This window comes from Numida meleagris, chromosome 9, assembly GCF_002078875.1.
Source record: "Numida meleagris isolate 19003 breed g44 Domestic line chromosome 9, NumMel1.0, whole genome shotgun sequence".
NCBI lineage: Eukaryota > Metazoa > Chordata > Aves > Galliformes > Numididae > Numida > Numida meleagris.
This window is the reverse complement of record NC_034417.1, coordinates 2,535,439-2,562,357: the sequence shown is the minus strand read 5'-3', so window position 1 is coordinate 2,562,357 and position 26,919 is coordinate 2,535,439. Positions and strand designations below refer to the sequence as shown.

Below are 26,919 nucleotides of genomic sequence, written 5' to 3'. Positions count from 1 at the left end.
TCTCACTCTTTTCACCCATGGGAGCACAGCTCCAGTGACTTGGCAACTCTTTTGACAGTGTGTCAACAGCTGGTGCTTATGCATCAGGTCTACTTTTCCCAAACAGGAAAAAAAAATTAAATTATTCCCTTTCTTTCCAAGTCTTCCTAAATCTCTCATTTAGTCAACTCCACAAGGACACATGATAGAATGACCTGGAGGTGAAAGGTTCTCATTAATAATATAATTTGTCTGGTTTTGACTAGTTTGAAATGCCCACTCTCTTTTTTCCTAATTGCACCATTACCTTGTCATCGTGCCTTTCTTTCTCCATTTATAACCAGATCCCTTAAAGTGCCTCAGGTGAAGGACCTAGCTGGATTCTCATGTATCTTCTTAGCTTAAGGGTATATCTGCACTCGGCCCAGCCAGTGTCAGATGTCTGCTCAGCACAAATATCAATAAGCAGACCTCCCACCCTCCCATTCCTAAATGAGAAGAATACAACATCCTGAAATTTCACACTCTTTCAAAACCTGTTTGGGGAGAAGGTGGGTTACATGAGAACAATCAAGTTTTAGAGGTCACTGGTACCTATGGCAACTATTTGTTTTGCTTTCCTCCTCCAGCTACCTGGCTTTGTGTCCCATCAGCATCGTATCAGACTTTAAGAAGTGGGAAGATGTGCAGATACTCACTGTGCCACAGTTTCAGTAACATACCATCAGCATTTCAGTTCTCACAGGGATGAAGATGTACTGATAACTAGTTATGCAATTTACTAGAGGATCTACACACTTTTAGCAAACAATATAGTTTTGGATAACGTGTTTCTTTCTTTTAATTAAAGATATTACTGAGGAGCAGAAGGATTCTTCTTTAGCTTTACAACACCTACACTGCTTAATAAAATTATAGCAAAGCCTAAAACACACAACCACAACTTTGATTGAAACAGAAAAAGAATGGATCAGTTGGGTTAACTGAGACACACACATGCTGCACGCACAGTGAATGGGAACTTCATCTGAAGTTGCTGTGACATTCGAGCCTTCACAAGGCTGGGTATAATCACAAGACTTTAAAGCTGTGATAGATGGATTATCAGGAGAGAGAATATAGGCAGCCTTAGAAATGCATTCTGAGTATCTGCTAGCAAGTACGGCGTATTTTAAGAGTTATTCTGATAACTATGAGCACTGAGAATTTAAGGGAATTCAGGATACATTAAATGCCACAACAAAAAAGTCAAAGTCTGTAAAAAAGTAATCAAAGTACCTTTGTTCAAAAAAATCTCTGTATAGAAATCTACAAAAGGTTATAGAAGGGTACTGTCAGTTTGGGCAATCTGATGCCACGTGAAGTCATTCAGTTCAGCATTGCAGCTGGGGTTAAATATAAATCAGCTGGCTAATCAGACAGCTTTAGTGTATCTAAGTCATGCATACCAATCAATATATTAAGGTAGTATATTAGATTGCAGAAATGAAGTGCAATTCACTGATGTAAGATCATCAAGTGTAAGAATCAGAAAGGAAAACTTTCACGGCGTTCAGCTGATGCTTCTCACAAAACTATGTCGTGGATTTCTTGTAGTTTCCCTCTCATTTTCTCTCAAAATCCTTATGAAAGATTATGAGATTTCTCATAAAACAGAATAGATGGGCAGTACATTAAAGAGAGATATGAAAGAGGAAATAAAATTTAAACACTTCGCTGAATCACACAAAAGCTGACAAAACGTCTTAAGGGTTAGTAACTGGAGGGAGACAGAATTCAGGAGAATAAGCATCCAGAGGCAGGTGCTAAACCTCCCGTGCAACCCGTGAGGAAGGGATACTGGTTTGTTCATACACTGAGCTTGCAGATGTCTTTCTTCTTGTAAGTGCTGCGGTATTACTAGGAGTTACATGAGCACACATCTCAGTTTCATGAAACTTCCGCTTTGTTGATAAGCAGAGAAACTCTTACAGAATGAGATGACATTCATTGCTATGTTTTCTTACTGTCAAATTCATACTTCAGAAGTGGGAGACTTGAAGAGAAGGTAATTTTCTCGCTCGTTTTTCTGCAGTACTTCAAGAACACTACACATGAAACCTTCCCAGACACGAAGGATTTCATTTTTCTAACATCCCTGCATTCTGAGAAGCTGTATTAGCCACATTTTCCTTGACAGAAACAGAAGCAGGGACACATAAATCCATATGTGTCTTATTTTGTGTATTCCATCTGAGAGACCTATGATCTTGCTTTAACAGTAGTTGGCATTACATAGCATGTTATATACTCTAAAGTAAAGCTCCCACTGACTTGCTGTTCAGTGTGCTCAGCACTGCTGTAAATCAAACCCAGCTTTCAAGCTAGGCCTCAAATTAACGACCACGTATAAGTAGCCCAAGTGATGTTGCGTAGCACTGCCTAGGAATGCTATGTCACAGCAAGGATTACAATCCCATTCTCAGACTCAGTCTTCTAATGGTCAAACACAAGTCCATGCTCTTCCTTTCCACCACTGCTGTCCTGTCTGCTAGGTACCTGCCCATGTTTGCAACAAAAAATGCAGTGGTTTTAAAATATGTCTCCTTAATCACATGTAAGTTTTATCCTCCTCAGGAGCACAGAAGAAAAACAAAAGGAAAAGCCGTGTTCTGAGAAGCACCTAAAATCTTGTCTCAGCTGTGCTGCTGATCTAATAAAAGATATTTCCTCTACCTGCAAAACCTGGGGGAAATTCCTTTTCAAATCAGGCAGACCATGACTGAAACACGTCAGATTCCTCTGGAAAGTAACCTGTTACGTTTTATGAATGTTTCACTTCCAAATTTTAACATATCAAATTGGATAGTTACCATAGGGACACATAGTCACAACTCAGGTTCAAGTCACTTTACCGAAGACCTAGAACGTTTCAAGCAAAAATGACTAAAACAATGTATTATCCCTTATCCTACTAATAGAACTTATGGGGTTATTTTGATCAAAATTTTACTCAAAGCATATACTTAAAAAGGAAAGCTGCTATTAAAATACAGCTATATTATAAGAGTCGAAGACAAATGATAGAAATTGAGTGATCTTTACAAGAGGAAGTATTTACTGTATAGAAAAATTATGTGAATGCATGTATGCATGGTATTCAGGATCACAAGTGCAAAGGACATACGCAGTTGGCATAGAGAACGGAGAGAAAACATGGAAGGAAGCTGACTCCAAAGTAATTAGGGGAAGAAACTGACAGAAAGGTCACAAAAAAAGGTGCAGAAACCTAAATTACTAGGATGCTACATAAGGCATACAGGAATTAAAAATGTTAGGATTAAAAAGGCCCATGGGGATCAATGAAGAGTGTAGACAGGACGGAAGACTAACACTGGGACTTGTTATAATTGTCTAATGGTTTAGATGGAAGTATGTGATTACAGTAATATTTGCTACAAAGACTAACTGAAAATATCACATGGACAAGCCATATAGATGGATGCACAAAGCCACTGTAAATAAAAATTAATCTGTGACAAAAAAAGCAATTTACCTTCCACAGATATAGAGTAATCCAGAGAGAGATAAATACAGAAACATATTTCAACCTCTGAATGAGTGCTAGAGAGTCCAAAATTAAAAGACACTTGGTTTTCTGTATTTTTGTGTCTGCATTTTTCTTGAAGAACCTTTTTGATTGAGAATACAGCACCTCAGTAGTCATCTGCCTATACGTACATACTACTACTACATTAAGAGTTAAAGTTTGTTCCTTTCTTAATTCAAAGTAATTTTCTTCCTCTGTAATAAAGAAGGATTAGAGACATTTCAAGATTTTTTTTAAACCTGATCAAGTCTTGGATTCTGCTGTTGAAGGCTTCTACTTGCGAGGATTTGCTTTTCACTTCCTGTATTATCTTCAGTGCTGTGGAGTGGTTGTTTCCATCTGGGAAGCTGGAGATTAGGCATCTGAAAATCACGGCTGTTATCCTCAGAAGCCCTGTTGTTAGACCTTCAAACACCTGCTTATTTGCACTTCTTCCTGAAGTAGCATTATGGTCATCTGGAACATTAACCTAAGTAAAGAGGAAAAAAAAGAAAGGCAACATCTATAATTCAGTAAGAATTGTAGAGAAACACTTAAAAAGCCACATATGACTACAGCAAAATGCAGTAGCGAATTCTAGCAGTGCTGAGAGACATTTAAATATTTCAGGTACAAGAAAGGGTCTATACAATCCTATAGAGGTATCATCATTTAAAACAGAATAAATCAAGTCAAAACTGAATTTAGTGTATAAGAACTAAGGAAGCTTTACAGCAGCAGAGTATGTCATCAATATGGTTGTTGTGTAATGCATACACTGAATTTTTGATGAGTCACTAACAAAAAAAGATTTATTTCCTTTAAAAAACAGTTAACTGTGGATAAACTATTGTGGATTTTGATTACAACACTGTGTCATCAAAGACATATCCAGGATACACTAAGTGTTGAGTAAAGACAGCTCTTTTCTGTGGAAGGAATAGCCTTTACAGTTGCACGGTAATCCCCTACTTGGCTTTGGAACAACACAATGCGTTTGTATCTAAAACAGAACTAGGCCGCCCTCAGGAAACAGTACACTGGAACACCTGACAGTAGGTACACACTACCCACGGGAAGGCCACAGGAGGTATCACTGGGTAGCAGTAACAAGGTACATTGAGGAATGCAGGGTTTTTTTCCAGTCTGCAAGGAGGTAGCTTTTCCATGGCTGAATTCAAGAACGAATTACATTAACTGTGCAGGTAAACTGAGAGGGCAATACGTAGCTGCTTGAAGCCAGTAAAAGAGGGAACCCTTAACTGCATCTCAGCAGATGAATTATGGTGGCTCCACATCACAGCTGAACAAACCTCGCAGGAAATTCTCTTCTCCTAGCAAGTATCAAAACTTGTAGCCTTTTACTGGTTGGCAATCCTGCACACAGCAGGGGGGTTGAAACTAGATGACCGTTGAGGTCCTTTTCAACCCAGGCCATCCTATGATTCTGTGATTCATTCCATGACTACGAAATATCCCCACGTAGCTAAGTATTTCAAAGACTTAAGTACTCCTCAAAGGCAAGACGACTCTTACGGCAAGGCTACAAACTTGACCACTTTTCCCATATTTCTCTCACCCATCATTTTTCAAAAAGAAACAGATCTGAGATGATTTATCCATTCTCCAAAACTCAAAAGAGTCCCGGGTTCTTTACAATTCAAGGTAGCTGAAAGTAGAAATTTCTGCCAGTGAGGGTAGGAAGGAAAGACGAAATCTTTCAAAATGATAATAGGTAAAGAACTAAAAAAGAAAAAAAAGAAAACTAAGGAAGTATTCTGGGAAGAGAGAAAGAGTTGCACAAATTCCAGGCACAACCTGACATAACAGGAATATCAAAATGGACAACATGGAGTAATACAGCTCTAGAAGACACAACAGGCTGCAGGAAATGCTTTCCACCCACAAATCTCAAGTGAGGCACAGTCTGAGCACTTCTACGAATACCATCACGTTTTAGCCAAGGACAGCAGGAAAAACATGCCCCATGAATAAGCACCAAATAGCTCCGCATAGAACACCACCTGATGGCCACGGCCCTTGTCGGTCAGCTGTCATCGCATGCAAAATGCAACACGCCGTTCTCACTGAACAGACCTCAGAGGAACAGAAGCCTGTTTTTCTAAATCATTAATTAACACAACACAGCCCACTCCCAGCACGTAAACCTGAAGACATTCTGCTGTGCTCGGGAGAAGCCTCTGATCAGCGTGGGATGGGCACGGGGAGGCCGAGCAGACGTCCAGGCAGAGTGCTGGCTGCACAGATGCATCACGCAAGACACGGGGCTCCTAGTTGCAGTCATGGTGCTTAGCACTGCTGGACTTCCATCCAGGCAACTCTGCAAGTCAACTTCAGGCTGTCAGCGCTATAACTTGCAATTAGTATTGGCTGAAATTTTATTCCCGTTCCAGGTTAAAAATCATTTACAGCCGGTATAAGCAAGTGAGGTCACAGTAAATTGCTTCTCCCTGTATAGGTATCAGGAGGGATTTGGTAACACTTGGTGACAAAGAACAACATGCACATTTTTTCATTATTCATGAGCTCCGAGCCTTGTGCCGGTACTTAAAACTCACTGCAATAGCCTGTTTCTGGTGGTGAGCCAAGAGAGCAAGTGAGAAGCCTTTAGCTGCTTATTCAAGTTCAGTAGGAAAAATAATATTATGTTGCTTCAGTAACTTCTGCTGACTAAAACAATTCAGGCCTAATGATTCTAATTGCCTGCTGAATAGATGGATTAAGCTTGGTAATGTATAAATTAATTTAAATGAGTCGACTTCGTACTAGGAACACCAGGTTTTAAAACATGGCTAACAAATGTTACTCAATGTTTTTCACCTAAGAAAAAAAGAAAGATATATAATCTCTCTCTTAAAAGATTTAACAATATATTGTAGTAAAGCCTTCCAGCTGCTGTGATGAATAGTATTATAAACAGATGTCTGTTTTTTCTTCTAGTTAAATATATATACTTAGAACATACAGCTCTCGTATATACAAGTATGGAGTCCTTAATTATACAAGTTCATGCCTCAATATAAAACCATTCTTACTAATTTGAAGAATAAATACATCTGACACTCTAAATACAATCTGACATTTATCGCAGAACTGATTTTTTACGATTCATTTTTTGGGAAAAATGTATAGGTGGATTAATACAAAGCAAGAAAAAGCATGGTTTTTACCCAGTCTATGTCAGAGAGGAGATAAAGGGAAATGCTGTTTTTAAGAAAATGGGTAAATTTGAACTTCGTTCCTACCTTATTTTCCTTTGATATGAACTCACTGAGTGACAAAAGATCACCTCTTACTGTAGAAGTAATTAACAGAATAGTGTGAAAGCGTGTTAAGATTTATGCACGATATTAACTGGGATGCTTGGAAAAGTGATGTACTGCTGCATGTTGATCATTATATCGAGTAAGAGGGTAGGAAATCTTAAGATTTAATAGTATAATTGTGAAACCTTTCAAGCTCTGCCTTCTGTGTTTGATTACGACAAATTAATGATGTTCATAAAAATTATTGTTTGTTGAGCATAGGCTTCAGATAAGCAAGTATTAAAAAACTTCCTATTTTTATTCGTGAGGTCTAAAAGGCAGAATAGTTTAACTGACAAAAATGAACAAGCAACATTACCTATCTAAAGTGACCTGTCAAGTGATTGGTATAATACATGCTTTAACCACAAAAGAGAAACAGGAAAAATGCATTCAGTTATCTGACAGATCCAACACCTCATCACTATTTTAACATTCATGATGACCGCCGATGCCAGACATCATCAAGACTCTTAGTTGCTCTAAAGTAGTTCTTGAACCAAAATGGCCTAATGACCAGATTTTCAGCTCCGGCAGCCTCCATAAAAGCAATCCAGCAGAGAATTCCCCCTGTGTAAGGGAATCCCTTGCTTGTGTAGAGCTGCTGTAAGCTCTTCAGCTGTGCCCAGCATCCAGGACTTAATCCTGCGAGATGCTGAACAACATGGCCCCAATCCAGTAAAGCACTTAGGCACACATTCAATATAGCTGAAAATGCTTCTCCGTTCCGACTCATGCCACCGCAAGTACCCCTGTATATCAATGCGCATTTTTTTGTGCTAACAAAAAATATACAGTTTCCAGTTAGCAACACAGAGCTATCACTGAAAACTCATTTATGTTTTTATTTTTCTCGTAAAAAGTATAATCCTTCACAGCCACTGAGTCGCTGCAAATATCGAGCTGTTAAACCTAAATGGAAAGATCCTCCAGCCTTTTAAAACACCCAGTTTCTATTGTCATCACCGGGCTTGCCTCTAAAACACTCTGGAAAGTGCATACTTACAAAACAGTATAGGGTGTTGGATTTTCTGTGTAACAAAAAGTGAAGTAAAAAAACGGAAACTGCCCAGCAAAAATTTTCTTTTTAATGTATGTGAAATTATTTTTTCTACCCCAGCCCTATTTTCAACATGTGCTACAGGACTCATGTACCGGCTTCCCGACTGAAGCAAATGAACAGAAACCAAATTTTTGGGCTTTTCAGAGTTACATTATTAAAAGGAGAGGCAGTTTTTGTTATTTTTCACATTGCCAGTACTGCCTGGATTGCTTTAGAAACAGGCTAACACGCAGAGCTGACATCCAGCTGAGGCGCTTTTTTGAGCACTGCTTGGTGCTGGTCCCTGGACCTCCAACAGAGGGAGAAGAGGGTTTCTTAATCTCTTAGTGATCTGGCAGCTAGAAGCACTCCACAAAGACAAAGAGAACTGCCAGTACCACTGTGCCCAAGTGCTACAGAAACAGAATGGAATTTCAAGATGGACCAGAAGGGTTGAGCAGCACACGTCAGTGCCTGGGAGCTCACAATTCCAGTCACAGTCAGTGCAAACAAACATGAAGCCACCTGGTTCGCTGCAGAATACAAGAGGGAAACATGCAAATGAAGAGATATAATAAGAGAACAAAAAAAAAAATATATATAACCATACAATAAAAAAAATCTCAATTTCTTGATGAGTACGGATTTGTATTACGCCTTAACCGGTAACAACAGATATGCTAGGATGGGAAAGATCTGAATGAGCCAACAAAATCTTCTAAGAATTTTTACTGGCCAAGACACTCAAAAGCTTCTGGACATTTCCCTTTGATCTATCTGAGAGCACAGCCAGCGAACAAACCGTCACACCTTTCCTGGACCATCAGGAAATCATGAAAGTACAGGTATCTGAAACAGACAAAACCCCAAGCTGTTCACTAAACAACCATTTACAGATGTATGTACAGAAACATACGGTTTATACAGATGGCTTTTCCAGATAGCTGCATGGAAAAGAACTTGACATCTGTCACTTGACTAGTAAAACAACCAACCAAAATAAGAAGCTAACTGTACACGTCTACAGTTCCATGTAGCTGTTTCTGTCAGAGTACAGCCTTCCAAAATACACAATTAGAAAAGGTTTTCATTATTTTGCACCTATCATCTAGGTTCAGAAGACAAGGAAGAGCAGAGATGGCAAGTCCGTAGAGAAATGAAGTTACTTCTTGACCATCAGCCTCCATGAATGTAGACGGGGAGGTTCGATCCCGTGGCCTTTGGAAGCCGGAGCCTGGCTGCTACTGACCTCAGTGGGCACTGACTCACGTATTATCTGAGCTGATAAGAAGGCTCAGAAAGGCAAAATGATAAAGTCATGTCTACAGAAGGTTTAGGAATGAGGCAAATTGCAGGAAGAAAGGTCTAAACAAAGCTTTTAATAACGAGCTCGGGCAAGCTGAAGATCACAGAAACACAACTTAAAAAACCCACCCCAAACCCAGAAATCTCTACAGTTGATTTCCTATCAATTTCCTTTTGGTTGCCCAGCTCGCACTGGGAGGAAAAACAAAAACAAACAAAACAAAAATGAAACAAAATAAACCCCTCCAACTTCTCCAAGTAATATTTTATTTGAGGATAAATATATATTACACCTTCGTAAAGGAAAGGCACATTTTGTGACCACTTTAAATTAGATTATTTGAAATGGATAGCTTTGAGTTTTAGGCAAAATGAAGCTGATACTGCATTAGATTGAGGTTTAAGAACAAAACTAAAATCTAATTATATTACATCAAAACTGAAACCTTTCTGTACTCAGCAAATGTTAGCACACGTGTTCAAAAATTTGTTAAAATCCTGCAAGAATATGTTCCCCTTTTTACACTGAGTATTACTTGTGGTTTACTGGGGGAATTTACACGAGACAGGCAGCATCACACAGCTCAGCAAAGCAGGAATAGTGCAGGCAGTTCAATTCTTTGGAGGGCTGGCCTTTAATATCCTGGTATTCAGAGCCTGATCCAATTAAAAGAAGTGCTTTCCATGTGTCCTATTCTTTTTCTTAAAAGAGGAAAACTGAAATTTATTCTGACTTATATATTTGAGAGAGAAGAATCAGGGTTAGGGAGGCAGCGCTGCACTTATTTATTTTTACTTAAATACATATTTCATGGAATTATGAAGATTTCTCAGTTCAAGGGCCAATTCTGCCTGAAGAGAACACAAGAGACTTTATGCACAGGAAAGAAAAGTCCACTGTGGGTCAAGGGAAATTCTGTGCTTTAGTTACAGTTTTGCAGCAATCCAACGGCAGTATTTGGCAGCAGGCTGAGCGCAGCTCTGCGCATTGTAAATTTCTTTTATGCAGTATTTCTGATCTCTAGGTGGCCGACATTTTCTAAGAAATACCCTCCGTACTCATTCAGAAGAGTTCAGGCCATTTGCACAGAGCTACGCTGATAAAAGGGAAGGTGTCTGGCATCAGAATGAATCTTGTCACTTGCAAAGTGCTGAAGGATTTCATCTCTTGTGTAATTAAGTAGGGAGCCTGTGTTCTGGCTCGCTCTGCAGACAGCGAGCAGTGTTGTGACTGGCCCAGCACAATACATGCACCTTTCACTAAGTATATTTGAAATCTAATACCTGGAATCCTCTTGGAAAGATTTGGTGAAGAACAATGAGCTGGCAGCTACTTAGAGGGGAACATACAGGTTGCATTCCTGTTCTCTTTGTTTATGCCAAAGGCCTTTGGACCATCTTTTTTAAGTGTTCATCAACAGTCCTATGGCTTGTTGAGTCTAACAGCGTCATTTAAATTATTTAAAGTACGTACATAACTTTTCAATTAACAAACTGCTTGGCTCATGAAAATACATACACACAATTTATAAGTAGAAAACCAGGACTAAATATCTTATGATGAGCAGGTCACTATGAATTAAAAATGAGTTTTCAAATAAAATATTTAATGACGTTTCAAATTAAATGAAACATTGGAAAACTAAAACCCTCACTGTCAGAGAGTCCTGCTATTTAAACACCTCTGCAAACACAGTTAACAGCAACATACCAAACTGCATCGCAATTTCGATATTAAAACACGTAAGAACACAGCACACACGAACAACTCATAGCATTCTATACTTTAACTGCTGCACAGGCTGCATTAAAGAAGAAATCCCCAGAATGGGTTAAGGTTGGCAGGCTGTCCACTCACTGGAATTCCTTGTGTGTAAGCTTCGGCAGAATTTATTAGCAGCAGAGAGTATATCCATTTGTACAGAAGTATGGCACATGTAGTTTGCCAAATACATACAACAGAAGAACCTTACTCTTCTAATTTGAGCTTATATTCTCATGCATCTCCCGGAGCTCTTACACAGCAAATACTCTATATGTTGGCGAAACACAAAATTTCTACATTGAATGTATTTTACATACCGTAAACTGGTGCATCAGCAAGTCCATTAAAAAGGTGATCTTATTGCTAAAAAGAATATAGGTGCAGTTTTCTGTGCAGTTGTTGCAGGTGAGTCCATAAGCATTTACTGTATTGCAGAGAGACCTAAAAGATCAGGAGGAGAGAAGGAAGAATAAACAGAAGAACATCACAGAACAATATTTTAGAAATTCACGACTGTTTTTCTAAACTTGGATTACAAACAGAGCTGAAAATTTAAACGAAATAGGGGAAAAAAACAGCAGCTTAAATGTTGTGAAGCCGTACTTAGCAGAACTCCCACAGTGTGTGGCTACTGGACTCTTCTGTATTCATGGTTTACATCTTAACAACATGCCCTGGAACATACAGCTTTGAGAAGCTTGAACTTCTTGTGATATCTGTTAACTTCTTTTTTCGTAAGTGTAGTTATGCACATGCATTCTCAGCAAACGCACACATGCATTCATAGTACAAACCTAACACAAACTATGGCCACACTGAAAAGGCATAGCACAACTTCAGAAATGAGCTGATATTCCATGTAATTGGGATAAGCAATATTCTTTTCTTCTGGCTTATCGGGAATTGGGGTATAATTGGCACAACCCTCAGGAGAAAAGGCCCATCTGGAGGAATTCATGGCATACCGGGACCAGCTTTACAGAGCAGCTCTTCTGCAGTGCCTATGAACAAACTCAAGGAACAGGGAGGACTGAGTAGCTCAAACCAAGTAGGCAAAACTGAACAGGTGAAAGTCCCGTCCAAGAACTTCTACTGACATATTGCGAACCGCACAGGCCCTAAGCATCAGTGTGCAACTACACCAGCACCATTTGACCTACCCCCCTGGGAGGAGGTAACAGGTTTGCCATGGAAAGAACAAAGCCTGAAACACAACAAGCCACTGCAAGCTCCAGGTGCACCTGACATGCCCTGTTGTTCTCCCCACACGTGTGGCATTTACATCTGCACAGACTGAAGCGTTCCCAGAGCAGGACGTGTAGGGAAGCTGGGACCAGTCCTACAAAGTGCACTCAGAGAGAAGACAAATCTGACCAAGGATAACACTGTTCCAGAATAAACAAAATCAATTTGCAGGACTCTGCTTGCCACAGAAGCGATCGCTATTATTACACAAATACGCGCACGGACACACAACACAAAAGCATCATAAGTATATACAACAATAAATAAAGACGGTCAGCAACTCAAGTTGTTTGTCTAAAGTAAACCGAAAGGAAAAGACATTCTGGACATGTGAGAAAAAGCAAGTTCAAGTGAGTTCCATAGCGGAAAGCCGCGAGCACTGCCAAATGGCCTTACACACGTGGGGCTGCAAGAGCCAACACGACATAAGCAACCAAAGCTGTGGCCCACTGGAACTTATTTCTGAAGACGGAGTTGAGTTTGCTGCTTTACTTTTGCCTACAAATAGGTATTTCATTATTTTTTCTTTTAACCAGCAAAGTTATTTCCATCACAATTCAGAGCGGCTGCTTTATGACTGCTGCGTTCATTGCTGCAGCACCTGCTGACAGAGCATGGTCCCCAGAGCTGGAACAGGAGCACCCAGCAGACATGTCTGTGCATCTCAGAGCAGGAGGAGCTGGAAGTGCTCGGAGGCCAGAAAACCCACACCAAGTATTCTCCATCAGTATTTCAGTATCATCTTTTCTTCAGCTTGAGAAATAATTCTGGACATACAAACGCATCACCTCACTTGGTTTGATCTGTAAAGGTGCAAGGAGCATCCATACCTCTCCTGTGTCAATATGCCAATTATCACCATATCACCAGTTCCGTACATTTTACTGTGCTGGTAATTAATTTTCCTGTTCAGCCTAATTAAATCAGTTACAATCTGCAGTTCACACGATATGAGCACAACATTAAATCATTATTTATTGATATCAGAGTGGTGAATTTTTACCCATTTCACCTAATTTTTACCCTACAATGATAATACTCATAAAAATTCAATTAGCACAATTGTATGCATTTTTTTTAAACCTACCTTTTCTTATCCTAACTACACAAAGATATTTATTTCATCTTCCTCAGCAATACTGAAAAAACATTCGTCGGGCGCCTCAATGACTTTTTATGGAAGATTCTTCCCTAGGTGTGTGGGTGTTTGCATGGAGTAGAACTGTATCAGTAGTTGGTTTTTTTTCAGTTAAAATGAAAGGTGCTGATATCTTTTCATCAGCTACTCTGATTGAAAAAAAAAGATTAATTCAATTTGAATATAAACATTAAAGAATCAGCTAGGAGCTCGGTGGGTTAACTCATCATTTTGGCAGTGCTGCAGAGTTTGTGACGTGCTGTCGTTAATTCACAACAACGTTTTTTGTTATATGGGATTTTCATACCTGCGAAGACAGCCACTTATTTTCCATTTGAACACAAAAACTTCCCACTTACAGAACAAAATCAACTGCGATAATGCACTGTGCTTTTCTATTTCCCAAATGAATCCGATGTCAGGAAAAGTATTTGAATTTTCAGAGGCTTAAATAATGGTTTTGAAAAGGTGCTTTAAGCAAATGGATGTCAAATTAATTTTTCACAACAATAAAGAAGGTTCTTTTAATTGGAAACATAAGCTTGCTAACTACGTTTCATTTAAATGCATTCTGCTTGTGGCACGTTCTGAACCATGACTCAGTTCCACAATTTTTTCTAAATTCAAAATTGGAAGTGTCAGCACAGAAGCTGTCCCCAGGTGGTTTGCAGTGTTAAATGGCAGATTACAGACAGCACAACTAATTTCTTTACTTTAATCTTATTAAGGGCACAACAGCTGTCAACTGTCACCATTTCTGCACAAGGCCTCCGAGACGAGCGCTGGGTGCTGCGAATCTCAAGCAAGAACTTTATTTAACCACCAGCTCAGCTCTCTGGGATGGAAAACTAAAAGGAGCTCGGCTGTTTTGTTTTTCCTTCTCCTGTCTGAAGCTCTAATTGCTCCTAAGTACGAACCTCATATCTCAAGCGATAGGTAAGGCAGCTGAAATGGAAGAGCGTGAGCCTCACACACAAAGCAGCTGCTTATTGATCACTGATGCTGCACTAAACTTTGTATCACACCCGCAAATCAGCTTTAAAGCGATGTCAGACAGCACGCATACTCCAACTGCATAATAAGTCTACCCTCTGATGTAGGGCTTTCCTCCAGAGTAAATCCAATTATAGAAACACTCCTCCTTCTGGTACACAAACTTTGATCCAATAGAGAAATCTGTCTTAAAATTAGACGAAAACAGGCATCTGTGTGTTATACTCATTTTACATGAATACAAAGAAAGAGGATTCATTTTATTCAACATCTTCAAGCTAGATCCCAATAGTTCATGTGCACATGCATGAATTTCCTCTCTGCCAGTATACCCCCACTTCCCCAAACGTACGCCATGCTAAAGGTACCTTTTGTTCCAAACACTGAGGCAGCAACACTATCCAGCCACACAGAACTGAGCCACCCTCCTGCACCACTACATAGGGGTGAGGAGTCACAACTTCTGCTTTAGAGAAATCAGCACTCTGACCCTTCTCTTAACAAAGCCATCAGCTGAGAAGCAGCGGGAGGAGGGCTACTGCTGAAAACCAGCGAGCACAATGACTGCACGGCGCAACGGCCAAGGAGCCACAAGGGTAAGAACAAGGGTGGAAACAAAAATAAGTCAAAATTGAAGATAGAAAGCCCCATTTTAGGTTACTTTTGGGGTCTATGATATCAACAGGAACCCTCAAAGGAATTAGGGGTTCATAATAACTATTGTCCGTATTTTACATTATTTAAGGGTACCTGATAAGCAGTGTGCTTCAGTTGCAACGTCTCATTACAATTAATGGAGAAGACAAAGCTCAGCACCGATTCTCCTTCAAGACACTTCCAAAAGCTCATCAGAAATTTGTCCTGAAATGGGACTCTATGAAAAAAACCACCCCAAACAACAACCACCACCCCACTGTTCATAAGCGTGATAGAATGTGAAAGACCTCCAGAGACTCTCCTGTCCTGGTTTATCAGTTACTTCATTGCAAGACTTGGATCTCAAGCCAAAATCTGCCTAACAGTTCACTACTTTCAGCAATAAAGCTTGTTTCTGTATTGCATGGTGGGGCAATAGTGTTTTGCTCTTGAGTGCTGTGAGCGTGAAACCCAGCTCTGAGACAGACAGCAACAAGATACCACGGAAAGAGACAGATGCTACAGGTTTCAGATGCTGATCTTGCAAAGAGGTCACTCTTCTGGCTACATGTTCTTATAACCTCTACCTCCCGTCTTCAGTGACGATTTCTCCAGAGGGAATAACTGCAGGAGAAGATACGTAAGCATGTTTTCCAGTTTGGGCTGAAAAATTTGTGAACAATCTGATAGAAATGCAGGAACAGTAAAACCAGCACAGGTTAGCTCCTTCAGCGCCTGTTCATAAAAGCAGAAATTACAAAGAGCAAACTAGAAACAGCTCTCAGCTCAGTATCGCTTTTCTCGAGGAAACCCAGCAAAACAACTGCTTGTGACAATGCCATCTCTAGTGTTATGCAGGAACTGTTTCCTACCTTCTACACATAATTAGGGCTGGAGCAGTTTTACCACAACAGGGTTCACTTTAAACAAATCATATGAGAAGCCGTAAGCATAGAGAACGTAATAAAGACAACTTCCATCATGCCTTAACTTGTAACAGAAGTATTTGAAGTGCTGGCTACCCAAGGAATGTGAAGTACTTAGCGAGTGTGAAATAAACAAGTCCTACAAACCTTGTTTGTTGGCAGATGTGTTACAATTATCAAGGGCAGTAACCAGGCATAGCGCAAAGCAGATAAATGAACTGCCCACAGTAAATACAAAAGGCAGCGCAGGGATGTGAATCACATGCTGGTCTTGATCGTAAGTCATGAAATTGTTTTATGCAGATCCCACTTGCTTTTCCATACAAGCATAAGAAAAATACCATAAAACTCTGAAACCACTTGAAATTCTGCTGAGCGTGCAGAACGTGGGCAAATTCAGGAAAATTACAAAATAATACATTAAGAAATAAGGCAGCCAAACACTAATTTGTACGTTAACATCAGTAATAAAATCGACTGTAATCCACTGCTTTCCCTTTTCTTTCTTCAGTGCTTTATTTGAAGGAAGGAAGACTGTTGGGACACCACATGTATTACCTGTCTCATAAATGTCACATCTTCTCACAGCATTTACTGCCCTGCTAAGTCTAACTACCAATCTGGCCAGTGGTACAAAACAACAGGCATATTGTCAAATCTTGGATAATAAAGCTTTATCCTGTAGACATGGGATTAAAGTTCTGAGCTGCACCATACTGCCAGGATTTTGGAGAAAGAGAGATGTAGATAATAGCCCATGTAATCTCCTCACCTACTTGTAAATAGCTTAACCTCAGCACAAAAAAACAGCCGCATTCCCAATTTAAGATGAGTACCAACGGTTCAATGTGCATGAGCGCGAACAATGTAAGGCCAGCAGCGTCCTTTGGCAGAGGATAGCTGGCCAAGTGAAGACAGGAAGGCAATTAATGAATCGTTTTAATTTAACTCGTTTCCACAGGGCTTTGTTTCACCTCTATGCGGAGAAAACTGCTGCTTCATTAGATTCAAAATACATTCTTCTATATGAGAAAGAACATCACTGAAATCAACCACAGAGGGGCTGCACTGTGTGCAGCAACACCAAGCACACTCTGATGGCTCCAGCACACATTATACTTCCCATCTAAGTTCTTAACATATGTAAAAAAAAAGTTTTTGCTAAAATAGTTTATCCTTAGAGACTACATGGAGTATTTTACTGCTATTTTGCAGCGTGTCATCTTGAGAAGTGGTAATGATAAAATACAGTAGAAGTCTAGCAAATATGAGTGGCAATCACATGGAATTTGTATGAGTGGGAAAGTTTACCAGCAGCAATTAGACTCACAAATGCATGAATCACAGACTGCAGAATAACTAAGAAAAGGTTTTGTTGAAGAAATCCTGAAATCCTATTAATATGTTTGAAAACTTGGATTACCTTATCATTTAAGCATATTTTCACCCTCTTTTTAAAGCAGCATAAGAAGATGGATAGCAATATACCTTTGCATTTAATAGTAAGCCCTCCAGTATGTATTAAGTACAACATTAAAATCCCTCACATAGGGAATTGTATTGACTCTGACCTTGGCAACTGCTTCTTAGAAGGAATGTGACACGTGGAAAAATCATGACCAAAGCTGAAAGCATACTGCCCTGCACATACAAGCCCTAACACTAGGTTAGTTGGTTTAAAGCTAGCTGTACACATACACCTCTCCCACACATTTGTTAACAGAGAAACAGCTGAAGTTTGACACTGTGGCTTAGTGTTCTGTTATGAAACCTGTATTTGGAAAAATTAAAGATCTGCTCCTTTTATTTGCATGTGTCAAAGACCCAACAGGCAAGTTCCAAGTGCCATTTCTATTACGGTCTGAATAAAATCTGCCACACGTCTAGCTATTTCATCTACAGTTCTGTCAACACAAACTTTCCAACTATAAAATCAAAGCCTAATAATAACAACTAGCAATATTCATCACAACCAATCCTGTGGGCTGAATGACCCAGCCGGTGAGGGGGCTTCGTGCTCCTGGCCTCAGCAGCAGTGGCATTGACTTAGCAGAACATGAGGCTGCAAGCAGGTTTTGCAGCTGCAACCCTGAGAGCTGGAAGCTCTCTTTGAGCACCGACACAACATGTGATCGTCTAGAAGTGGAAGCTGGCTCCTTGTAATGTAAGAGATAGCACAAGCTTAAGGAGGCCACCAGCACGATCTCTGCTCTTTGTGCATTTTTTAAAGAAGAATTTTGTTAGATATTCTTGGATCCTTGAAAAACAGCAGGCTTGTTGTGCTTAAGGAAAAGGTAAAATCTTTCTTAATTTTTCCAAGTGCTTTAGTCATTCATGCTAACAAACAAGGCATTAAACTGGAAGGATGCTGTCTGAACATTTAACTTACTCCCAGCAGGGACTGGAACTTTGTAGGCGTTTTCCAGTAGTTCATAAAAAGGCAGGCTTTGTATCTGAGTCATGAATGGAGCAAAGCAAAGGTGCTTCACAGCCTTAAGAAAGCAGGAAATGGAATATAACAGCATTAGCTCTACTGCTTCCCTTCTTTAGGAAACAGTAGTCAATTTAACCTCATGTTGTACTTGTTCCTAAACAATATCTGTAACTTACAGCTATTTTTTTGTATGCCCTCACAGCAGAAATGAATGAAACCATATCAACCGCATTCCCCAAATGCAAGCAGTTCTGCTTAATGCAATTTTATTTCTGTTTGTATTAAATTTCACACAGTGCTTAACACAATACATCACTAATTGAAAATACACTATGTCCCTCTATAAGTAAATAGTGATCTTAATTTGAGGTCTAGGCTCTGGCACAAGAAGATAGTTTGGTAGTCCTCCAAGTCACAAACACTTTGGTCAAGAGGTCAGTATAATTACACTGTTTTTTAAATGCTTCCTTACAGATTGAGTAGTATTTTTCATTCTCCCAGCTGCTGCTGAGCACTGTAACACCAATTTAGGATTAGTGGAACTGGGTGGACTTGCAGGAAGTGCATTCTGCATGAATTACAGGGAATGTAGGAATCTTATTCTCTTTGAAGAGCGAAGTTAGGATATTAAAAGCACATTTTTTTCCTAGGTGCACTTTCCTAGCACTTCCTAGCTGGCCCATAATATATTAACGGTCACTTAAGATCCAAAACCACACAATGCAGTGCTTACATTCCAATTATTAGAATAGCAATCTACAAAGAATTTACAACAATGGTATACAACAGAATATGCTGGGCTTGGTTGCTCTTGTACAAAAAGTGTCCTTAACTCTCTTATAGCACAAACGGAATTTTTAGGGATTAGACATTTCAACCCTTCTACTCTAATGTGCTATGAAGAGTAATTCCTCTAATCCACAAGAATTTGGATTTACTTGTTTGTAGAAGCCCTTTCAGCTAGCAGTATCTTAGAACAACTGCTTCATTTTAAAAGTCTTTAAGTAGAGTGAATTAGAAGCCCTAGTCTGAAAACCAGAGGTTGAGTGGAAATGTCTTTCACCTTCCACGGCAGCACAAAACAGAGCATGACTTTTTTCTTTGAACACCGGACTACAAGAAGGAAGCAGAAGCAGGGAAGCAGATGTTAAGTGAATATTCCAGCAGTACTAAGTGCCAATGGAAGGACCAATCACACTTACTTAAAAGGAATCCGTGAAGCTGCATTCAGATTGGTGGGAGCAGTCATTGCCTGAAGAACATGCTCGAGGGCAGTCAGTCCTCCCGCAGCCCGAAATGCTATTTGGTCTGCCGTGTTCTGCAGAGACACAGAAAAGAACCAACAGAAATGTTAGAAAACCCAGGCATAAGCGAGATGCCTAGAAGACAACTGCCCCGAGCTTTCGTGTCAACACCGGAAATCTTTAATCTGTGCATTTATCATTAAACACCTCTGAAAAAGAGCAGTGAAATGCCAGTACGCAGGAAACAACATTCTTTAGAAGGCACAGGAGTAAAAATTCTCATGTTACGGTCTCAAAGGCAATACGTGTATACCACATACTATATTTAGGTAACACCTATAGATTAATATCATAAGTATTTTCCATAAGAACATACCATTGTAGGGACTTTTATGGAAGTTAATCATTATCTGTTGCTGTTATCTTTGTAGCTATACTATAATGCTTTTTTATATGATTTAGCAAATTTAGACTACGTCTGGATGGGTATTTCCTCTTTCTTGCATACTTTTCCAGAAGAAGACAACCTCCAGGCTTGTTCTCTGATGCATTCTATGTATGCATAAAATGGCTTAGGCAGATGACTTTAAAACATGAGTGCCATCATTGTGTTGATGAAATCTGGTTACGTACTTCAAAGCATGGGAACACCACAAATTCAGTCCCTTCTCTGGAAGAAAACCTGACAGCATCACCAGGCAGAGTGCCAGTTACTAGAAACACTCTCTGACTGATGCTGTTGAGGATACAAGCTGGTTAGCTCTTCTGCCTTCTCAAATTAATTGCTGGGAGTTTGGGAAGCAGGTTTTAAAAAAAGGGACATCATTTTGGTAATGCTTCAGTTATGGAAAACCATGTAAGACTGAAAATGTCACTTAAAAGACTGGTGCAGGTTCTCTCTTTTTTCCCAGTCTGGTGCTTAGCAAGTGACAGCAACTCAAAATTATTACCTTTCTAGATCTTTCACCTCATCCACTGCCTGCACCTTATCGAAAATGCACCTGCATTAATCAATGTTCTTAGATTTGAAGTATCACATTTGCTTTTGGTTTGTGCTATAATGTTGCTTTGAGATTCTTGTAAAATAATTTTGCATGTATTCCTAGCTTTATAGATCAGCTTCTTATCCTAGGTGCCCCCTTTGAGCTTCCACTCAACAGGATTTTACACCGAAATGCTATCCTGCCAGCATTCTTACGGTCTGCAAATGACTGAGGTTCTGTTGGATTTCAGAGCTCACTCATGCCCTTTTCCTGTCCTCCAAAACTGTTGTCATCTCCTCCTGTTTAAATGACAGCACATGAGATGTCTTCTCTGAAGTTGCCAATCTGCTTTAAAGGCTTGCATTTACCTGTCTTAATTTTGTTAATCATGAGAATATTTCAGTTAACAAGAAATCTTCGTTTTTTTCCCTGCTGCAAACAGCTAGCACGTGACAAAAAATAAGTGCTTTATAAATACAATTGTTAACAGTCATTAAATAATGTAACATACTGTAAGTATCCTATAACAAAAAGATTCCTAGTGAGGAGTTCCTTTGAGAGAATTAGATATGCATATGTAAACACACATGGACCTCTCTTTTTTTCCTTTTTTTTTTTTTTTTTTTTTTTAAATCATGCAGCTTCCTCTGCATTAAGCTTCTCTCAAGAAAACATCTATGTTCTTTTAAAATGACCTGTTCCAAGCTCAGGAAAATTCGCCTTCAAACAGGGAAGTCTGACATAAAAAAAAAATATTGTGCAATTAACACGAACTGCACATAGAATTTCTTACATCCAAAACATTTATCTTCAAGGGAGAAACTAAGCTCAAATGGAAATGTGTGCTAACTTAACACGCAGTTCAAATAATCAACCGGTGACTTCCTGTAGCCTAACTGATCAGTACAATTTGAACTGTAGTCCAGCAAGCCTGGTAACTCTTCCTTAAGTGGAGACTTCATTTGAAGTTTATGCATATATTCCTCCTTTATCTCCTTTTCTTCCCTTCCAGCTTAAAAAAACCTCCCAACAACAGCAAACAGCAGCTCCAGCATCCTGTGACAGAGCACCATGCAGCCGCCGCGCATCCCACCCGCAGAGTGATGACAGCAAGCGCTCCTCCCTCCTACAACCCCCTCCCACCAGCTTCCTGAAGTACTCTTATGTAAGAGACCACCACACACAGAAGGAATACTGCTGTAAGATGGATAGTATTATACGAGCACCTTGGCTTACAGCAGCAGCTCTCACACTTTCTCCTCCTCCTCTCCTTCAGCAGTGCTGCAGAGGTAACCAGCACCTGTAGACAAAACCTCTAGACCCACCTTTCTAACGTACCCATTTTCACTTCAACTTAGAATTCAACAAGTGTCACGTGGGATTTTGTTCTTTCGAAGCTTAAGCTTTCCTTGGTAATCAACATACATGTGTAATTAGTATAGAAAAATGCGCTCCAAGGATTCCTGTGTGTGATTGGCATGCCTGCACCCTAGCACAAAGAAAGAAGACATTTATGTGACGCAGCTGCCTTATTCACTGCAGGATAGCTGTAAGCACTGTTCCCACCCCAGTTTCCAATGTGCCAAGCACTTCCCATTGCTCACTTTCCCCATTTCTCAGGGGAGACAGTGCCACAACCCACTAGCTCTCAAGGCAAAGTGTTTCATGCCATGTAGACCAAATATGCTCCTTCTGCATTTCATCCCATTACTCTGAAACCTGTTACTCCTACATCCCACTTCAGGAATGGAGCAGTTACTGATGGGGAGAACAAAATGAATGCCATGAAGTGGTACACTGTTACATCTTCCCACTTGGCTTGTTTCTTAAGCACTATGTATTCCTTTCTGCTAAGCCCATCCTTTGCCTCAAGTAATGTTTCCTTATCTGTGATTTTTTTTTCCCCCCAACTCCTCCCTTCCCTGGATATACCTAGTAATGAAAGGAACCAGAGCAGCACTGAAAGAAGCTGAAACATCCCACCTGTTTGGAGAGGATTTCTCCACATATCTATTTTAAAATAATATCAGTCTTTTAAGCTGTTTAATTTCCACCTTGGACTGAAGCTTTTTCAGCATCCCTTCTATAAAGGGATGCTGAAAGTGCCTGTTTGGTCAAGTATTTTGCCAAAACACAAGTATACTTTGCAAAATACAGATTTACATTGTGAAAAAGCTTCCTTTACTACAACAGTTTTCTGTCAGGTTGAAGTGAATTTGTAATTTCTCCTAATTTAATCTCTATTATTCTCTCTCTGGATTACTCATAAAAATTAATCAGCACTTCGATGTTTAGCTACCAGGGAAATAAATCCCTAAGCATGAAGAGCGGTGGGGGGACTTAAATAAAAGGAAGAAACACAGACAGCAAAGCTGGGATGACAGATGACCAAACTGTTCAGCATGCTTACACAGCCTGTACGACTACCAGCCAGTGAGCAGCAGCACACTACTGATCCCACTGCCTGTTAGTAAACATTTCTATCTCCAAGGATTCTTCTTAGACGGGGAAATCTAAGAGCTTTTAATCCATTTCTTGACATGCAGTGCCAGCTACCCAAGTAGCTGGTGGCACACAGGCCTGTGAGTGGCCTTGCCCAGCCTGCAGGTGCCTGCAGCACAGCACCCCATGCCGGGACAGCTCCTGGCTGGGCCTTGGGTCAGCACAGGCGATGGGAACAAGGGAACGTGCCCCACCACGAAGAAGCAGGGTGTCCACAAGTACTGATGTCTTCAGAGCAAATGCTGCGTGCCCGTGCTGTCTGAGACACTGGGAAAAAAGCATGGGCAACTCTTCAGCCATCCACAAGAGATTCATGAGACCTCAGGTAGGAAGATGAGGGCAAGGAAAGAACAGTATTAAATCACCCCTGGGGCTGAGAAATATCGTCACACTCTCCGAAATACAGCAGCCCAATAAAACCAAAATAATTTTAAATGCCTGAATTTCCACATGAGACCGTTTTCAAAATTTGAAGTATTTATCTGAGGAAATCTTTCTTAAAGCATAAACATGAGTAGGCTATCTCATCCGATTTGTTTCTCAAATTAACTTTCAAATCACTTTTAATCTTTCAAATTACAATCAAATTCACTTATAATGTTCTGTGCTGCTAAAGCTTTACGTTACCTGATGCACAGCAAAACACAAGAAATTTTAAAGGAGTAGGCTGAGGCATACAAGTTACTCAAAGCCCCTGCTCAATAATATCCTTACTGAAATTGTATGCAGAAATCAAAAACCTGTTACTAACTGATGCTTGTCTATCACTCTGTGTTACCTTGTATTACCACTAAACTGTATGAAAAAATCAAGACTTCAGTCTGTGTTCGAATGAGAGACCTATTGGGGTAATTACAACTTTTACTTCCGTAGCACCAAAGGCACAGAGCAGATCAAGCACCACCTGAGTACAAAAAATGACACATCATGTTGGGAGATGATATTAAGGCCCTATTTGGAAGAGCACAAACCAGGATGGCACACCTCTGCTGCCTGAAAGAGTTCTCCGGACTTCTAACTTCGTTCTTGGAATTGCTTAGCTAGATGCTCATGAAACAAAAACTGTTTTCAGACATCTCAACTGTAGGTACAAAAGGATGTCAAAGCTCTCAAGTTAGCCAGTCATACAGGAGAATGGGCAAAAAAATCACGCAGGGAAAAAGGACTATTGCTGTCATTCAGGCACTTCTTAACAGACAGAGAAGAGGCACAAAAGCCATGCAGATGCCACCTAAATCTGTCTTAAGCATTACAGAAATAACAACGGAGATGTAGTCTCCAGAACCAACGATGTAGCACACGAAACTAATACATGACAAAGAAATCTTGTTTTCTCTGCTTTTCAGAAGTCTCTATCAGTATGAAGTACAGCAGTCTGGTTTGTACAGGAGGAAAGCTGACGCAACTGAAGTGATGGTAAGTATGACTTTGTCATTTTTTTGATCATTGTGCACTTGTCATTTAAAGCACACTGCAACCAGCTTTGACACAACAGCATACACCTCATGTACCTCTGCAGCAGAACACATGCACACTAGTGCACAGGTGGCAAACCAAACAGAAATAACCATGAACACATCACGTAACAATCTTTAGGATTAACTAGAACCTAAGCACTTCAATGAACTTAAATTCCATCTTTTTTTTTTTTTTAATGTTGTCAAACAATCAGGAAAGCTCCCTGCATACCGAGTGAGCGTGGCTGACTTATTTACCTACCTGTTACAACACCTTAATGGATTTGAATTCCTCTTCTCCTCTCCTATGGCTTGAGTGACAACTGACTAATAGGATTACAGGCTCCGTTCCAATAATACAGCTCAGCAACATGCCAGCAAAAAATGACAGCCTAAACCTGAATTACATGGCCTGGGAATCCATCCAATTATTAACTAAAGTAACTGTTATTACCTAACCTAATCAAAGGAGAAGCAGCTGTTAATCTTTGGTGGCCTGCAGTGTAGCAGCGGTCAGGCTGGATGAACCGTCTTTGTACTTGACTCCTCCACAGACAATAATTATGTCCTTTGTGATCACGAAGGAAAGACTTCCTAACCTTTCAGACAGAGGCAGCAGATGGGGAACAACTAACTGTGTGTTCATTAGCAAGACAGGGCGGATTTTATCAGGGTTTGGCATCTGTGGCACCTTGGGATGCGCTGCTTACTCAATGATACCGGCAGGTTTGGCAAATTCAAAAATTAGCAGGCTAAATACAAAGTTCAAAATAACAGTTTCATCTTGTTATCTGACATCTGGTAAAGAAAAATAAACACCGTTAAACCAAGTCGTTGACACACATTCCTCATCACACCCAACCACACTGCTTAGATACACTGGCAACAGACAAATATGCAACAGGGTCAAGAGACGCATGCAGGTATTTTGCTGGGTTTGGCCTTGTAGATCAAAGAAGCTAGCTAATATAAACTGCACGGTTCTGAAATAAAATCAAAATGGGACACATCTTTTAGTTACTTATAAGAGTCAGCAGGCTACTGACTTACATACAGGGAGCATCAGTCAGTGCATGGCAGGGAAAGCAAAAGCACAACTGGAACCCAGGATAGAAGGCACCTGGAGGGGAAGACTTCCCACAACGCGAAGTAACAGCTCGTGTTTAGAAGCTGAGAAGGCATGAATTCAGGTAAGAAGATGATTTTTTTAATGCCAAGAGTAATTAATGACTACCATAATATACTAAGGATATAGTCGACACTCAATCATTTGAAGTTTTTAAATCAAACCTGATTATCTCCTAGAAAAATATGATCCTAGTTAGATCGTAATTTATTAATTTGGTGCAAGAGTTATTGGGCGAAATCCAATGTCCTGTACCAAAGTACTCACTTCCATACATTTCTCCTGTTAAAGCACTCCTATTATTTAATACATAGAGGAAAATCAGAAATAGTGAAGAGCTTTAACGATTTCATGTCAGCTTTAACATCTCTGTTCTATGTAACTGCAGCACTTCAGTTTCAATAGTAGCACTTGCATGTGAAACCGTCCTGAACTAACTTTAAAAACAGTGCTCTGTAAACCAGCTTCTCCTAGATAAACCTCCACAATCAATATTCGGACATGGATGAAGAATATTTTCCTTCGCCAGCCATGAGGTTGTGTTCCACCAGACCCACCGATTAGGTTTGAATACAAAGCTGAACTGTGAAAATGGAAAAGTCCTAAAGAGAATGAGCTAAAACTGTTATTTAGGAAGTATTTCTGAATCAAGCACAAACCCTTTGATACTTTCTCACTTTTATTTCTGAAAGAAACGACTGAACTCGTGTGATTATTCTGCACTTGTTAAACTGTCTACTCAAAGTAATAACTAATTAGTAAATATAACTGAAATCCATCTTCAGAATGTTCTTTCCTTTTATCTAGTGTTTGAAGATTCTATCTAAAATGCCAGAGGCTACGAAATACAGTTCAAAGCTGCCTTCAAAAAACAAACTAGGCAACTGAAGCCTGGGCTGATATCCCCTCTTTTTTTCCCCTATTCCCTTTATATAAATACCTAACTATATAACATGCACATACAAAATCACTGATACATTGATAGGAGTGTAGAAAATATATGTTCTCTTATTTGTCCTCCAGACACAAAAAATTATGCTGAGTCACTGGAGAGAGATAAATAGTTTTGTTCCTTGTAATGCTTCTCTCTTGTGACATCAGTACTATAATGATAGCCCATTCCATCTGAAAACCTGGTTTTCAAACGCAAGTGACTAGACTTACAACAGAACATCAAGCACTGTACATCAATGGGAAAATGCTGCGAAACAAACTAGGTGCAGGATACAAGTATGAGTGGCTTAGTACCA

The 26,919-nt window shown here is 39.8% G+C and overlaps 1 protein-coding gene across 5 annotated transcripts in view; it reads right to left on the bottom strand.

Annotated features, from left to right (window-relative positions):
• Nucleotides 1-26,919, bottom strand: part of SCAPER (S-phase cyclin A associated protein in the ER) — a 151,994-nt gene that overhangs the window by 34,465 nt on the left and 90,610 nt on the right. For all 5 annotated transcript variants that reach the window (XM_021407002.1, XM_021407001.1, XM_021407003.1 and 2 more), the window contains exons 23-25: nucleotides 19,560-19,675; nucleotides 11,303-11,426; nucleotides 3,808-4,037 (exon numbers count right to left, since the gene is read on the bottom strand). In XM_021407002.1, coding sequence (XP_021262677.1) covers nucleotides 3,808-4,037; nucleotides 11,303-11,426; nucleotides 19,560-19,675 — 470 coding nt within the window. The remainder of the gene's footprint in view (nucleotides 1-3,807; nucleotides 4,038-11,302; nucleotides 11,427-19,559; nucleotides 19,676-26,919) is intronic.